A 16,151-nucleotide genomic window follows, 5' to 3' on the forward strand; every position below is an offset into this window, starting at 1 on the left:
TATCAAACTAAGGGGACAAATAAAGATTATATTAGTTGCCAGTCGCCCTGGGTATTATTTCAAAATATAGTTGTCTATATTTAATTAAAAAAACATGTACATATTTCATGGCGAAAAAGCAGATGAGACGGCTTATTTTGAGTGATATTGTTAAGGAGAAAAGAGGAAATAAATGACTAGACGATAAAATGCGCTAACGCCAATTCGTGCTTTTAAGCACAGAGCTTTATTTGAAATGTAAAATATACAATGGTTGTCATTCGATTTTTTAAGTTCCGTGACAAAAACAAAAACCATACTCTGACATTGTGACATACCCAGCTATGGTTAAGCAACATTGCCATATGTTTGTTTTCAGGTTTATACTTATAATCAGCGTAACTAGAATAATTCTCAAAGGGGGCATTGCATACTCTTCCCTAGACCACAACGTTTGACTTTATTGTGAATTTCGTCTAGTCTATAATCATAGCGATCTCTTTTATTAATAGTGATTCAATAAGAAGGCCTAGAAGTTCACTTAGTATTAAAGCATAACAAAAATATTATCATAATATTTGCATCATTGCTTGTCACAGGCTGTTTTTTTTGTGTGGCTCGAAACTGCTTAAATATCATATATAGATATCTACTTTGGACAAAATGTTTCGGAGTCATGTCGACATTGATTTGCTTGCCAGTGTGCCACTTAACACTAATGCTTGCGTACATGCTAGCACGTGATACTATTCAACCACACTTCCAGCTGCGTGGGTTCACACACACGCCCACAGGGGGCTCCTGCTATAGTAGGTACATGGTGAGCGGCGTCACCACGAATCCCGAGCAATGTGGACTTACCCAGCCACGCTTGGCTGTGCGTGGCTTAGCCCGTGTCCAGGGAAAAAAGGATGAATGTAGTTGAGATAAGCCCGGGGTACGTTTGGACCCTTCGGGGCCCCTCGGCAAGGCAATATACCAGTTCGGCCCCTGGTTTCCATATATGGTTGTCCTTGCTTGGCCCAACCAGAATCATGCAGCCAGTCACCTCTGCTACCCTCTTCTTCCTTCCTTAGCTTTTCCTTCGAAATCTGTATTTCCTTTTGTACAATTTACTCCTTTCTTTTTCACCTTCTAAGGTAACAGGGGCTAATCTTATGGAAACAGATACTGTCTCTGCAACCACACTCGGGTATCGTGCCTGGGCAGCACTGGTTGAGTGCTTGTGTCATCCAAGCCTTTCTTGCTATAGTGCACACCCTACCCCTTGTTTGGGCTCAGTGGTGGGTGGTGCACCTAGGAACCGAATATTCCTCCAGTATTTTGTGGTCCCCGATCTACAACCGGTTCGGCCTTGGAACAGTGGTCACACCGAAGCAATTGACATTGTTACGAAGTTTTGTGATCCGTTCAAAATTCCAGTTTCTTCTTTTACACTCTGAGAGCGAAAAGCGACTTTCCAAACTGTCCCCCTTTTTAGTGTCCAAAGTATACGAAGGTGTCGGCACAAGCGTCAGTGCCAAAAAGATAGCACGAGGCGACCCTGTAGTTTAGATCAACACAAAGAGGCAGAAAGAAGCAGTACTGCCCCTCAACTATATATCAGCTATAACGTTAAAGCTCCTGCTCACCGAAAGTTGAACACTGTGCAAGGAATCACCTCTGAAGATGACTTGCTTGTTACAACAGATGCAGAGCTAGTTTAGGATTTCATTAGATAGGGAGTTTCTGAAGCACGACGCATCACCATTCGCCGTGATGGTGAAAAAGGCAAGAGAAGACGTGCTAGCTTGACCTTTGGCTCTATGACTCTTCCAGCTTTTGTAAAGGAAAATACCTTCGGTGCCGTGTCCGGCCATGAAATCTTGCGTTCATTGCGTTCGCTCCGGCCTCATCATCTGTCATTTTTGACAATATATAGGTGATGACAAAGAGCACGGCGAACTTTGCGACGCGTTGGACCAGCTAAAATCAACTTGGTGCGCTCAGTTGACAGCGTCTTCGCCGTCCAGATCTCATCACTAGAGACGCCGCGAACTATTTTCAAACCGAAGGTTCGATGATCGATTCAAGTGGTTCGAAAGGCTCGAAAAATTTCGAAATTTAGAACTTTTCCTATCGAGAAATTCGATGGAAGTCGAATTTTCGAACTTGTTAAACTAACAAGTTCAATGCTTTTCGAAATTTCGAACTTATTACGCTGGGAAATTCGATACTTGTCGAACTTTCGAACTTGATAGGCTAAGAAATTCAATTATTTTCGAACTTTCGAATTTCTTGCACTAAAATGGTCGAAGCTTTTCGAACTTTCAAACTTCCTACGCTAAGAAATTCGATCATTTTCAGACTTTCGAACTTATTATTCTAAAGAATTCGAAAATTGTCGAACTTTCGATTCCTGAAAAGTCAAAAGTTCGACGAACTTCGACCTTTTTTGGTAAAAGGTCGAAGTTCGTCGATCTTCGAAAGGCCGGCGGCCGGTTTCATTTGGATTCAAGCAGTGAAGTACAGTCGTAATTGTTTTTCGCAATTTTACTTGCGGTGCCGCATTCTTTGCGAAAGGCAATATTTTTTATTTCAATCATCTGGCATGCTTGGTTTTAAAGAAATAGATTCGCGAAGGAGCGAGGAAGGACAACGGGTTTTTGACAACTGTCGTTTCTACCATATTTGAAGCGCGCTACAGCCGGAGCTATATATGGTAGAGATCTTAAACTTTTTAAGAATGATCTATGTATAGCCTGGGTAAGTGTCGTTTTAAGATATGATTATTGTTGTTCAAGACGAGTTTTGAAGAAATATCAAATCATGTACCTACAAGCAATTATGCCCTAAACTTGGTAATTTTTTCGTCGAAATTGTTTGAGGTATCGCATTTAATTTAGCACCAAAGACAGTACATATCATTACCATCTGCAGAATTCAAAATGGGTTTACTGTTTTTTTTTCACGTGCAGGAATAAATTAACTAATGGGGGAAGATTTCTAAAATTGGTCAAGTTCAGCACGTCATAAGAAAAAACTTTTTTTTTTTATTTTACGTTCCTGGGACGTGTTTCTTTTAACCTGTACCCATTTAAATAGGCGGAACTTGTTTCGTAGTTCTAGGCCTCTGAACCTCTTAATATGCAAGAATACAACACTTCCGGCGAATTCTTTGTATTTTTAATTTAAAGCTTTTTTTATTTTTCATTTATTGTTATGTTTATTTATTTATTATTTTTTACCAATGGCACAGTTATTTAGGTCAAAAAGATATAGCTTTGAACTTCCGAACCACCGAGCATGTGACGGGTAGTTGCTCCTGACATCGAGTTTCTAACAATGACCATCGACGCGATCTTTTATGCAGTGAAGAGCGACAGTAGCTATACATATGCATAAATAATTTCAGAATAAAATAATCTCAACCATGCCCTCTTTTCCCGCATATCTAGGGAGGGGGAGGGGGGACTCGAGCCATTCCCTCCCCCCCCCCTTTCCCTCCTGTTTTTCCTTTTCCGACGCCACTGGTATGGTAGAACGCTCCTCGACCTCAAGTTGTGTCAGCTTCTGTGTTTTTTGCTCGGCGTTTCTTCCGTCCCGGGAAAAAAAAATACTCCCAAGCAATTACAAACTAAAAAAATTGTCAAGGTGCAGGCGAGCTGGTGTATGTTGATATAGATGGAAAATCCCGAGACTGGAAATGAAATTCGCAAGAAAAAGTGTAAGAAGAAAGAAAAAAGGGGACAGGACAACGTCTTAAACTCGGCTGAGTTGAATTTAAGACGTTGTCCTGAGCTGGAGTTCGAGGCGTTGTCCTGTCCGCTCTATTCTGTCTTATAATTTTTTGTTTCAAATTTCATTCCCAGAGCTAAGTTTGAGGCGTTGTCTTGTCCCCTTTTTTTTTGTCTTCTTACACTTTTGCTCTCAAATTTCATTCCCAGTCTCAAGATTTCGCATCATGTACAAATTAAACATACTTTATGCCAGCGTCACTCGGGCGGCGTTCGATCGGATTACTACCAGCGTGAAAGGGGGTAGGGAGGCAGTTTGCCAGATCGCTTCAAGGTTTTTCTGAGCCTCAACCACCTGCCTGAACCTGGCTGTTTCGAACTGAGTAAGTATCGTTAAACAGTGAGTTCGTGTGATCACTACTTTGTGATGCACGTTTATGACCCCTCCGGGCTGGCGGTCACAATTACTGATCTATGGCCACACGTCACTCTGCACTGGTAAATATTCCAGCATATCTCGGACACTCGTCGTCTCATTTAATTGCCTGACCAACTTCGCGCAGTCCAAATATCACACCCGAACTTTTCGAAACCAGATTTCGTGAAAACCAGTGAGGCGTGATAACGTCATTTGAAACTGAAACTGTAGCGGAACATGAGAACCGGACTTCAAACTTTGCGCGCTTGGACTTAAGAAATTCGAAACCTTCGAACTTTTTTTTTCGAATTTAGCCCTAAAAAAAGACCGAAACCTTCGACCTTTTCGAACTTTATGTAGAAAGAAATTCGAAATATTCGAATTCATCTAACTTTATGTCTATAAGAATTCGAAACGTTCGAAGTTTTCGAATTTCGGATTAAAAAAAATCGAAACGTTTGACCTCTCGAATTTCAAGTTAGGAAAGTTCGAAATCTTGTAATTTCTCGAACCTCAAATGAAAAAAATAATTGAAATAATCGAACGCGAGCTTATAGAAACCCTGAAAGCTTCAAACTTTTCGAATTCGAAAATCCACAATTTTTGAAAGTTGCGATTTTTTTTTTACTGCGAACCTCAGTTAGGCGCGAAAATATGGAAACCATTTCAAACTCGAACCTAGGGTCGTTCGCGGCATCCTTATACTTTGTTTCACTTTAGGTCCGAGCGCAGCCACTGTTCTTACCCGAAGGGCCAATCAAAGAGCGCAAAAAGCGCAACATCATGGCGTGGTCTCTGCGCTTGGTAGGACTAGCCGGCGGAGGAGCACGCACAGAGAGACGGCAAATGCCGGTTGGTCCTATCAACTGCACATTGCACGCCACAACGTTGTGCCTCCTTTGCTGTTTGATTTACCGTAGCTTCGCCTCATAACATCGGCCCGCTCGGACCGAAGCTGAAACGAAGTATAGTCATAACTCAGAAAAAAAAGAAAGAAACAAAAGAAAAAAGTATCTTGTTCTTTTGGCATGCGGACGCGCGCTCTTTCCGCTTGAAACATCTCTCTCTGACCTTGACGAACGCTCTTTTAAAGAGATAATAATCCGTAATTCGGATTTAAAAAAAAAAAAAAACAATGCTGGAGATGTAGGCGGGACGCTACAATCCCTACAACACTACTAGTAAGGCGATATCTCAAATGGACGACCGTATTTTTGGAAAAAGAAGTCGAGATTGAACCAGGCCGACGAGGCGCGTGACCGTTAAGACACCTAGTTTCCTCCTCTCTTCGCTTCGCTCCCTCAAGGCCGGGAGGCAGAGAAGACGCGAGGCCGTTCCCTCTCCTTTTCGGAGAAACATGACGTCAACAGTCCTGCCAAATGCGCCTCTTTTTTTGAAAAGTACGGTCATCCGTTCGAGATACCGCTATATGAGTGATATTTTGGTGTTTGTAGCATCCCGTTGCAGGCTTCTTCCGCGTGTTCTGGGGAATTCATATTTTGGTTCAGCATTCCTTTAAACGCCATGCCAGAGATAACTCCGCTTCAACGCTTTTATAAAACTCCTATTGCCACCGTCAAGGCACGAAACTGGGTTTAATTACGAAGCAGTGTATAAGCAACACGTGTAGTGCAAGTGTCAAGCCCTACATGACGTTGCGCACCCATTAAACACTTAAAAAAGAAAACAAGCATGTATACCCGTAGAGTAGCATTGGAAACCAGGCAAACGACAGGCTGTTATTGGCAGCATATCGAGGAGCAATCTTGTGGCGCCGCTTGCAAACAAGGCGAGTAGGACTTTATCTGAAAGCTGCGACACCTGCTCTGTACACACCTACATGCATCTTACACCGTGGTTATAAATAATGATAGCTATTCATAATTAGTTATAAATGTTTGCAACAAATCAGATTTCACGAGCAATTCAGTGGGAATCCGACCTCTGACCGAGCAATCCGCAGACCGACGCCTCTGCTTGGTGCCACAAGAAGGAAGTGAGACCCCAAGCAACCGGACCAAGTTTGGTTCACGAAAGCTTGCGGGAACAGGCAATCGCGGGCACGCAGCTGACTGCTGAAGTACGAAGCGTAGCTCCCACGTGATCCCATGACGGCACAGGGCAGATCATAACGCACCAATGTATAGCGGAGCGAGTGGATTTCGGTTAGATCAAGCACAGCAGCCTAAACACATCACCGGTCGCTATAAACTTCTTCCGTTAACGATACCTTCAGTTACCTCAAGGGACTCCCCGCAATCGAAGTGCGGTAAGAGCTAAAGACGTTCCCGCATTCTCGAAAGATTCAGAATCTGCGAAAACCTTTCAATGAAGCATACTTCTCACATGCTCTACTCCTAAATAAATGGGAACTTCTCTTGCATTCTAATAAACCCGATAAGCATCTTCCTATACCGTGGGAACAACGCATCCAAAACCACCCAGATATTCCTGCGAGAATGCGTAACAAATCATATTTAAGGCATAATGCAAACACGACTCAATATGTGCTCCGCGGGTTTATCACCATAATTAAGAGGGTTTTTTTCCCCCCGTTGCGCGCAAATCTGGTGGTTTTTGAAAATAGCTTATACCTTTTAAATGATCTGTTATAAAACTTTGTCATCTGCAGGTTTACGCGGCTAGTTCTAAACTTGGGAAAATCAAAACGTTTGGCGATACAGCTAGAGTTTCTGGTAGTTCTGATTTCTTTGTGTACATATATGAAGTAAGGTTATAATCATTTGGGGAAACTTTAAAAACAAATGACACCGTTTTCATGCTTACACCCTCGCATACATATTTCAGTTCTTACACCCCTGCATTAATCTTACCACTTCCACATTTCCATTTTTCTCTTTCACCTCAACCACCGCCAATTTGTGTTTGTCATGATACAGGTTTCGTTCGAGGACTTTTCCATTCATCTGAAAAGAAGTGCATTGCATCAATTCTTTAATGTATTTGAAGACAGCATAAGACAATGTATATTGAACTTCGGTTATTTTCCTTGGTACAAGACAACCCAGAGGAAACTTTGCACTCTCCTAAACAGACTTTGTTCAATTACGTATCAAAATATTTTTAATGGAATAATTGTCTAATCATGTATAGTCATTTCTGTGAGTGCACTTAAAATAAACAGGTGAGGCAGCTGCGTAAGGTGGTAGAAAGTGAATAAAGAAATGTATGATGGCAGCTATAGTAAACGTGGCCTCTACAAGCTAGTTAGCTGCCACGAATGTCACAAGTGTGACATTTATTGCAACTAGCCAGCTTCTATAGAGCATCCCTGGAAAGCGCGAATATTCCCGCTTCCCCGGGATATTCGCGTTATCGCGTGTTATAGACAAGTGTCATTACCCCTTAACAAAATGTTGCATTAAATGCAACAACATGGCTCTATGTGACAAAAAAGCGTGTGCAATATTTTTATAGCATATAACGCATACACATTTGAAATTTTAAAACATGCTCTAGTGCTAGTATGCAGTCTGGCAGCTTGTTCCACGCGACTGTTGTCAACTAAAATGGGGGCGTCAAAAATATTTTGTGATATAGATCATAATCCATATTAGGCACATGATATAGTCTCGGGAAAAGTCGAAGTGTTTGAGCAGGTTTAACTTTGTGTGGGCTGGTATAATAAAGTTATGAAGAAGTCGTCGGTCGCGAAATATGTCTTCTTATCAAACAGAAATAGCATTTTTTTTTAATTGGAAGACACTGTTTCGTGAAGTGTAAGCCTCGAAGATATGTATCACCCCCTATTTTTATTTCTTTGATTTGAATATTTAATAACTTTTTGAATGTTTCTTTAACGAGCATGGAGTCTATTTTGTATAGAAATAATAATTTAGCAAGAGATTGTAATCCCTCCGCACGAGAAGTTGCGTGAATTGGGAATGCAGGCGAATTTTCAATTTAAAGATTCGATCACTGTAACACCTCAGTGTTTGTATTTTGATACCTTTCCAGTGAGTGAATAAATTGTTCTTAAGCAAAGGCTATGGAAGCTTCTAGTAGTAAAGGTCATGTTTTTCCAATTTAAAATACTTTACCCATGTGTCAATGATACACCATAAAGAATCTCCAGGTCATGGTTTAGTAAAATACGGTCTGTTCGATTCCTAATCGTCCTATAGATCAGGCAATTATCTGAAAATAGTCTGAGTTAAGGGTAACATTAATGAGTATGGCATAAATGCAAATTAGTAATTAGAATGAAATCGAAGCGGATAACTATCAAACTTTAGGTTTCTTAGGAATACTGTATCACATGTGGTTTTAAAAAGTAACTCCTTGTGTTATGTTCAAAAATTCTAAATTCAGATAACTAGGCAGTTTTCAATGTTCAAACACTCGAAAGATTAAGCATACAATCTTGTGGAAGAAAATAAAATGCTTTGGACAATCCCTAAAAATAGTGTGCATCAATCCCTCAGAATATTTTTGTTTTGGAGATCTCTGACTATAATTAAAATCATTCAGCTTCACAAAACTTGTTTTCTAATGCCGCGCTAATTGAAAAATAAAAAATATCTACAAGAAAATTAACTATATGGGTATTCCAAAACAGGCGAAAAAGTATCACGGAAATCTAGTTTGAAAAATGGGCCGGTAAGTACAAAACAGGGATACGCTAAGGAAATTGGAAAAATGAGTAACGATGCATGTTCCGGTCATGTGCACTCTTATGGTGGATTCACACTGGAAGCGGATCCGCGTTCGCGAAGCGGTCGCGGTTGCGGTTCGCGAGCGACCCCGTTCAGACACACCGGGAGGCGGTTGGCGGTTTCTCGGCGATCACGCGCGATCTTTCGAGACTTGCGTCCTTGCGTTTGGCAACCCTGGTTTACAATCCAAAATCCTCTTTAATTCAAGATCCAAAGTCAAACTTTTGCTATTTTGGCACTCGGAAGTATTTTCTCGGGGATGTTCGCACGCATCACGAGTTCAGGCAGCGAAAAAAGAAGCATGGACCCGCCAAACTCGCCTGCAATTCCCTCGACTTCGCCACAAGCAAAGCCCAGCTAGGCGCGCCTTGCTGACTCAGAACAGGGCGCCCCCGACCTTTTCTTTGAAATGGACCCTTCCCGCATGAATAGCTGACCTTGTTTTCGGGATAGAGGGCCAGTTTTCCCCTCTCGTTGTTGTGAGTGGTGGGGTACACCGTGATGCGGGGGAATGTGTTCGGTGCTAGCCGGTCGTGGCTTCGTTGGTGGTGGACTCTACTCTCGTCACTCACTCGTCGATGGAGTCTACTGTTTGTTTGACATTAAGCTCAAATAAACGCCTTATGGATTACCTCTGCATTGTCTGGTAACTAAACTTTATTCCTTGAGTAGGTTCCCTTTATTTTATTAGTAGTAAACTTTACAGGTCGAGCTAGCGCAGGTACCGTGCACCCTCCGCGGTAGCGCGTTGGCTACGCAATCAAGCTCACGACGTCTCTATCGGCCTTCGTGGTGGCCATGCACGGCGTCGAAAGCTTTTCAATAGTTCACGCGACTATCGCGGGTAGAAAAGCTGACATTTCGGTCGATCAGGGGCGGGTTCCGACGTTTTAGAGGCAGAGACTAGCAAGTCAGCGAGCTTGGGCTTCAGCACCCGGAATAATAAACAAACTCTTACCCGAACCAAATCAACGCTGCGAAGTTCGTTGAAATTACGACTCAATTGTTTTCGCGACCGATTCAAGTGACGGACGTGAACATCAAGTTTCTCCGTTGATCTGTCGAAAGCTAAGACTACAGCGCTAGGACTACAGTGCCTTGGACGCCCCCGAAAGGTGCCATCTTGTTTTGAAAGTCACTGACGTCACGTCAGCGTCGCGTTGTGGTTGGTTGCCGCTTTGCGGTTTGGGAAAGCGGTTGGGAGAAATCGGTTCCGAAGCGGTTGTCAAAATGCGCTCCAACCGCTCGATATCCTAACCGCTTTGCGGTCGAGAACGCGCGGATCCGCTTCGTATTTGCGGATCCGCTTCCAGTGTGAACGCGCCATTAAGCTGTGAAAACAGAGATCAAGATTTAATGCTGCAACTATGTTGATAACCGTGGCCCTTTGCGTGGGAGGACAGCACGATAACCGCGAGGCCACGGGCGTGCTGCCTACGTGGCCAGCTGCGCGCGCGGCATTCCTAAGCCAGTTCCGCACGCGACATTTCTAAGCCTACCTCCGAACCTCGAGAATGCTTCAAAATGCCTCTCTCGAACAAGTCTCTGACCGCAAGAGTTGAACATGACTGTGGTCTAGACGTCAGGCCACAAGTGCAGAGACGCCGACTGCCTGCCAAGAGCCCCGTCGAAACACCTCCCTGCAGCAGCAACGACGATGACGACGAGTGCTTCCTAGGCGCAGTGAACGCCGACGACATGACATGGCGAAAAAGAGACAATCCTAAGCTTCGCGCACTAGTCGAGCACCTTGAAGAACGAGGGTGCACTCTCCCTAGTGTCCTCTCGAGAACCCTGCCAGCCTTCGCCATTCGACAAGGTGTACTTTACAAGGAAACCTTCGGACACAACTTGCCATGGCTGCTGGTAATTCCTTCCGACCTCAAAGAGCATATATCTTCCAAGCCTGCCCAGACGAACCGACGTTTAAACTCCTTTGTTGCAGCCGTACGCTGGCCCGAACTCATGAGAGGTATTACTGGTCCTAGCTCCCGAATACCATTCACCTCAACACACGATCGTGCCACGAGGGCCAGCGACGCAAGAAACAGCCGACAAAACCAGCAGGCCTCCTGCAGCCAATTCCTCCCCCGGCCACGCCGCTCCAGCAGACCGGAATGAATTTACTTCGCACGTTGATGGCGGTTTCCCGCCATCAACGCCGGGAAACCGCTGGATAATAGTCGCCACATATTATTTCACGCGGTTCACCGAAACAATATTCGTTCCTCCAGGAACTGCTCTACAAGTCTTCAAGTTTTTCACCGAGTTCATCCTCTTCCACCACGGCGCTTCCGAACTTCTGGTTACGGATCGCGGGTCATCGTTCATGGCAGAGCTGGTGAAAGAGATCCTCCGTCTCAGCCACACCAATCACCGGCAAACCAAAGTGTGCCATCCTCAGACTAATGGAGCTGACAGAACGCCTAAACAAGGCCATCGCCGACATTATGTCGATGCATGTCTACGTGGGACACAAGAAATGGGACGAGGTCCTGCCATATGTCACATTCACCTACAACACATCGGTTCAGGAGACCACCGGAGGAGCATGCTGGAGCTTGGTCGTAAGGTGACCACGATGCTTGACGCCATGCTACCTCACGAGCCAGCGGGCGACGGAAGTGACGACGCCCAAGTGGTTGCGCAGCGACCAGAAGTCCGCAGCTCGCCCGAGTCCGGATCAAAGACCAGCAACGTTTCGACGCTGGCCGCTACAACCTTCGTCGTCTGGACGTTCACTTTCAGCCCGGAGAACGGGTGTGGGTGTGAACACCGATACGACGTCGTGGCCTCAGCGAGAAGCTTTTAAAGCGCTTCTTTGGACTATACAAAGTCCTTCGGCTCCTGGGAAATTTCAACTAGGACGGAACGCACGCATCATCGCGACGCTGATCGCAACCCGAGGTGGTTCACGTCGGTCGACTCAAGCGATGGTACGCTCAATAGGGCTGTAGACCTCAAGTGTTCCAAATCACTCTTTAGTTTACCGTTCTTTTTATTTGCTTTGTTCTGTTTTGTTTTGTGTTGCATCGGGGTGATGCAGTTTTTAAAGAAAAAGTAATGCTGCGCGCGCAGCTGGCCAAGTGGACAGCGTGTCCATGGCCTAACGGCAGCAGCTGCAAAGGAACGTCTGTAACCAATTAGAAGAGCCAATCAGCGTTTGGGAATTGGAAAAGGCCATTGACGAGTAAGTAGCGGCAACACGCCCGGACAAACGGCCTGGGTGCCGACTTTTACAAATAATTTGAAAGTCAACACGTGTGCTTTATCAAGTCCTGACTGAAGCGTGTCAGAATAAAAGGTTGCCATCGTCTTTCTGGAGAACGCATACAGCGCTCATCCCGAAATTTGATTATTCAATAAAGCGTCTTTCCTTTTTCTCGTACAGGCCCATAAGTGTAAGAAACATAGATTATAAAATATACATGGAAGTTCTTGCTCGGCGTCTGAAAAATGTTATCAAGTCCCTTGTAGGGCCGCACCGAACATGCGTGATAAAAGACCGCACTATTTGCACTATTAAGCACGTTTCCAGAAGAGATCTTGAATGTGTTGACACTTTTGAAGGTTGAGTAGCAATGTCCCAACTCGACCTTGAGAAGGAATTTGACCGGGTGTCCCATTATGTTCTTTTTAATATCTTGAAATATGTAAAGGTCGGTTTGAGTATTTTGGAAGGGCTAAAAATGGACCCACTCAGATTGTACCACATGTTTAACCGCAAATAAGTCCGTCTCTTAAGATGTCCACGTACGATCATAAATGAGGGAAAGCTGTCCATTATCACCCTTGCTTTTCACAATGTATTTAGACGCCTCTTGTTTGCGACTCATTCACAATGAAAGAATTTGTAGTTTTAAGCTAGAAGCCTGCGATGTCAAAATACTTGCTTATGCAGATGATGTCGCCGTTTTTTTCCTCTGACCAGGTAGTGTTCGGGAGGTAGTGAGCCTGGAGTCTTCTTTTTGCAGAAAACAGGCAGTGTTGTCAACTGGGACAAATATGCTGGTTTTTGGCATGGCGACTGGACCACCACTCCAAGTGGCTTAAAGTTTCTTAAAGTTTGGTGGACAGCTTTGGTATCAAGTACCTTGGCGTGCCGCTAGAGCATTTTCCAGACATCACAGAGTATTGGTAGGAGGAGACTAAAAGGGTCAGAACAAAAACGGAAGAGCGAAGGGGCCGAGATTTGCCCATGTTGGCACCTGCCACAATTTGTAACCTTTTCTTTTTTTTTTTTTTAATACCAAATGTGGTATATTTTGGAAGTGCTGTCCATAACGAGGATCAACGTGCAGAGGCTATACCGAGTATTCGCGGTGTTCATCTTGGCCTCAGTATGGAAAAAATCTTCCCGAACCAATTTGTTTCGTTCTGTTCGTAGTGGTGGGTTCGGCCTGTCCCACTTGTGTAAAAGACAAATTGTTTCGCAGTTTAGGTCCCTGAGAGATCAGCACCATTATTTTTTTGGAACAGTTGTGCAGGTTTGTTTGTGAAATGTTTTATCGAATTTCGTCGTGTCTGCGAGTGATGTTATTTGTGCAGGGCCATGAGTCTATTTGCGGGAAGTTTTTCTTTTTTTCCGAATACTGAGTATTCCTTTTTGGTTAGATTATCTAAGTACTGTAAGATGAAAAACTATACAAAAATTTGGTGGATATTTTAATGCCGGTACCTCTTTACTGAATATCACACAGCGACAGCCCTGGTGTTGACGTACTGAAGTGGGTTGAAATAATACCATTTAAACCCTCTATTAAATCCTCTTTTTTTCAAGCTGCACTCAGGTACTTCTACTGTGAAACCATTGTTGGAGGCAAGAGTGATATACGTATCATGGTCGATAAATGGTTTACTGTGTAAAAAACCAGAATCAATACAACATGTGTTTATTGAGTGCTGGGACTTCGTTTTCCACTGGGACATACTCCAGTGCAATATAAAAAAAAAACTCTCCTTATAACCCAACGCAATATTCGATGTCTACCAGTCGTAAATGAAGGTGGAGGTACATTTTCCATGCTTATGGTTTTAAACCTACACAACATTTCACTGACGAGAACGGGTTTCCGCCGTGCGCAAGCAAATGTTCGCCGTGTCCAAGAAAATTTTATTGAATGTGTCCTGTACATTCGCGAAGTGTACCGCCAACGACCTGAGCCTCCAGACTGGATTTCGCTTTTGGATGAGTGTGTTTCCTTGAAGGAATTTTAATGTACTCGCATCAGCCAAGCTCTGGGTGATGTTTGTTTTAGCCTCCTTTTTGTAACTGTGGTGATAAACAACCAAATAGTCAATAAACTAAAAAAGAAAAAATGCCCGTGGCCTAACGGTTATCGTGCTTGCCTCCCACGCAAAGGTCCGCGGTTCGATTCCTGTCACCGGAAGTGGCTTTTTGTTATTTCTGTAAATGTCGCATTCTGGTAAATTTAAGAACCCTGTTGCCCTTCGAGGTTAGAATGTTCTACACGCCGAACCTTTTACGCCAGTTGTTCCAGAAGCCCACGCCTGTACATAAGGGGCACCGCATGTCGAGCCAGAGTCAGTCTCGCCCAGTGTTCGAACCTGCATTTTCGCCGACATCGATGCCTGCGACACTAACCTTCTTCTGATTTGCTTTGAGTACAACTTTGCTTAATTAAACGTTTCATTTCCTCAGCTATTAGCCGTACCATCATTTGTCATTCGTGACAAAATTAACGAGGCATTAATACACATGGTTATAAAACCCGAGACTCAGGAGCACACAACGGGACTTCTGGGTTCCTGAGTCTCGGGTTTTATTACCGTGAATCATCACCAGCTAGCTTGCTTTTATAAGTAATGTTACATTAATGTGCATATATTCGTTGTGTTACAAGCTTAAGCGGAGCTAGTCGGTTCATACTTCAGACAAGGCCAGTAAACCTACAATAAACACACACAGATAAAGGACCATACAGACCGCTGAACTAGAACTACGTCTCTAGTTCATCGACTATACGTCTCTAGTTCAGCAGACCGCTGAACTAGAGACGTATAAAAACCATCCAGGTTTTTATACGTCACCAGTGTTACGTGGTGGAACTTTAATACATTTTTACAAGACCGGTAATATACGGAAAAGTAAGAGGGGAGCTGAGAATCCGTCAAACATGTCCATAGCAGATGTCCAGTGCGTAGCCCGAGCTGAAGTGGCCCGTCTTGAAACTTGTTTTTATCAGACGACATGGTCCTATCATATCAAAACGTGAGCTTTTTCACAGCTGGGCGAACCTTCAACAGCGGCTTTAACGTAAGGAACTGTTCCGTGTCATGTGCGCCTATGGAATTGACGAGCAACGGGATTTAGGTATTAGAGTTATTGAAGGTGGGTTTGCGTGAGTGGTCGCCTTTTACACGTAACGGTGCGCAAGCGGCGCTGTAATTTGATATCAACGGGCATCTCGGACGGACAGTCCAAGGCGAGCGCTTTATGCCTTTCACAATACATGTTTGGCCAGACGATGGTCTGGAATTCATGGCCCTCTTTGATCAGCTCTTCGAAGTCTCGGCAACGATGGGGCTTTTACAGATAGCGGCCTTAAGTCCCGGAGTACACCATCTAAAGCAGACGACAGCCGATAGGTCAGTACACATAGGCGTTGAGTTAAAGACCGCAGTATCAAGTTGTACTAGGGATTGCATCGCCTTTGAATGCTTTCCTTCCATCCGCGCTTAGATGATCTTATGGCAGTTCGCGTGGATCTGCAAGCAGGTCCACGCGGTGTCTTCGGTATACACGTCATGTACCAGACCTTGTGGCATGGTTCCTGTAAACTATTGGTGCACTTTGACGATCCACTTGCCCGTTCGCATATGAAGTTGGCGGATCTGTTGAATGTCTCTAGAAAAAGTATCCTCAGAGGCATCTTTTTTAAGAGTGTTCGTCCTCGCGTTTCGATTAAAAACAAGGTATTCTTCCATAGGGAGATGGCTGATGACTTATCTAAGTTACCGTTAAAAAAGCTTTTTGACCTTGTGGTGATAGTAAATTGTCCACAAATTTTATGTTGATATTGTACTTTTTTTAATTATATCTTTGGAGGTTTTTTTCTTTTTTTTTGAGGGCCTTGGTCGTTGTCTTGCATCGTGCGTCCAGTCGGTCTCGACGACTGCGTTGGCATCGTCGTCGTACCATTCGTCGATGACATGGGCACTCCGTTTCGTACTTCGTTTGTCAACTTGCTCTATGTGAAATTGGTGCTCTCCACTTCGTGGAGGTTTTCTTTTGAAATTAATCCATTGCCTGCCCTGAGTCAGGGGTGCCCAGATGAGCCGCAACTGTTTAAGAGGTTGGCAGGCAATTTGGCTCCGCCTGTTGTTGTAAAACAAATGGGA

The 16,151-nt window shown here is 44.0% G+C and overlaps 1 protein-coding gene across 1 annotated transcript in view; it reads right to left on the bottom strand.

Moving 5' to 3' along the window:
• Positions 1-16,151, bottom strand: part of LOC115323545 (venom metalloproteinase antarease-like TtrivMP_A) — a 195,646-nt gene that overhangs the window by 105,654 nt on the left and 73,841 nt on the right. Inside the window, exon 3 of the mRNA XM_040217617.1 lies at positions 6,948-7,040. Coding sequence (XP_040073551.1) covers positions 6,948-7,040 — 93 coding nt within the window. The remainder of the gene's footprint in view (positions 1-6,947; positions 7,041-16,151) is intronic.

The sequence above is a fragment of the Ixodes scapularis genome, unplaced genomic scaffold, assembly GCF_016920785.2.
Source record: "Ixodes scapularis isolate PalLabHiFi unplaced genomic scaffold, ASM1692078v2 PGA_scaffold4__175_contigs__length_147842914, whole genome shotgun sequence".
Classification (NCBI taxonomy): Eukaryota; Metazoa; Arthropoda; class Arachnida; order Ixodida; family Ixodidae; genus Ixodes; species Ixodes scapularis.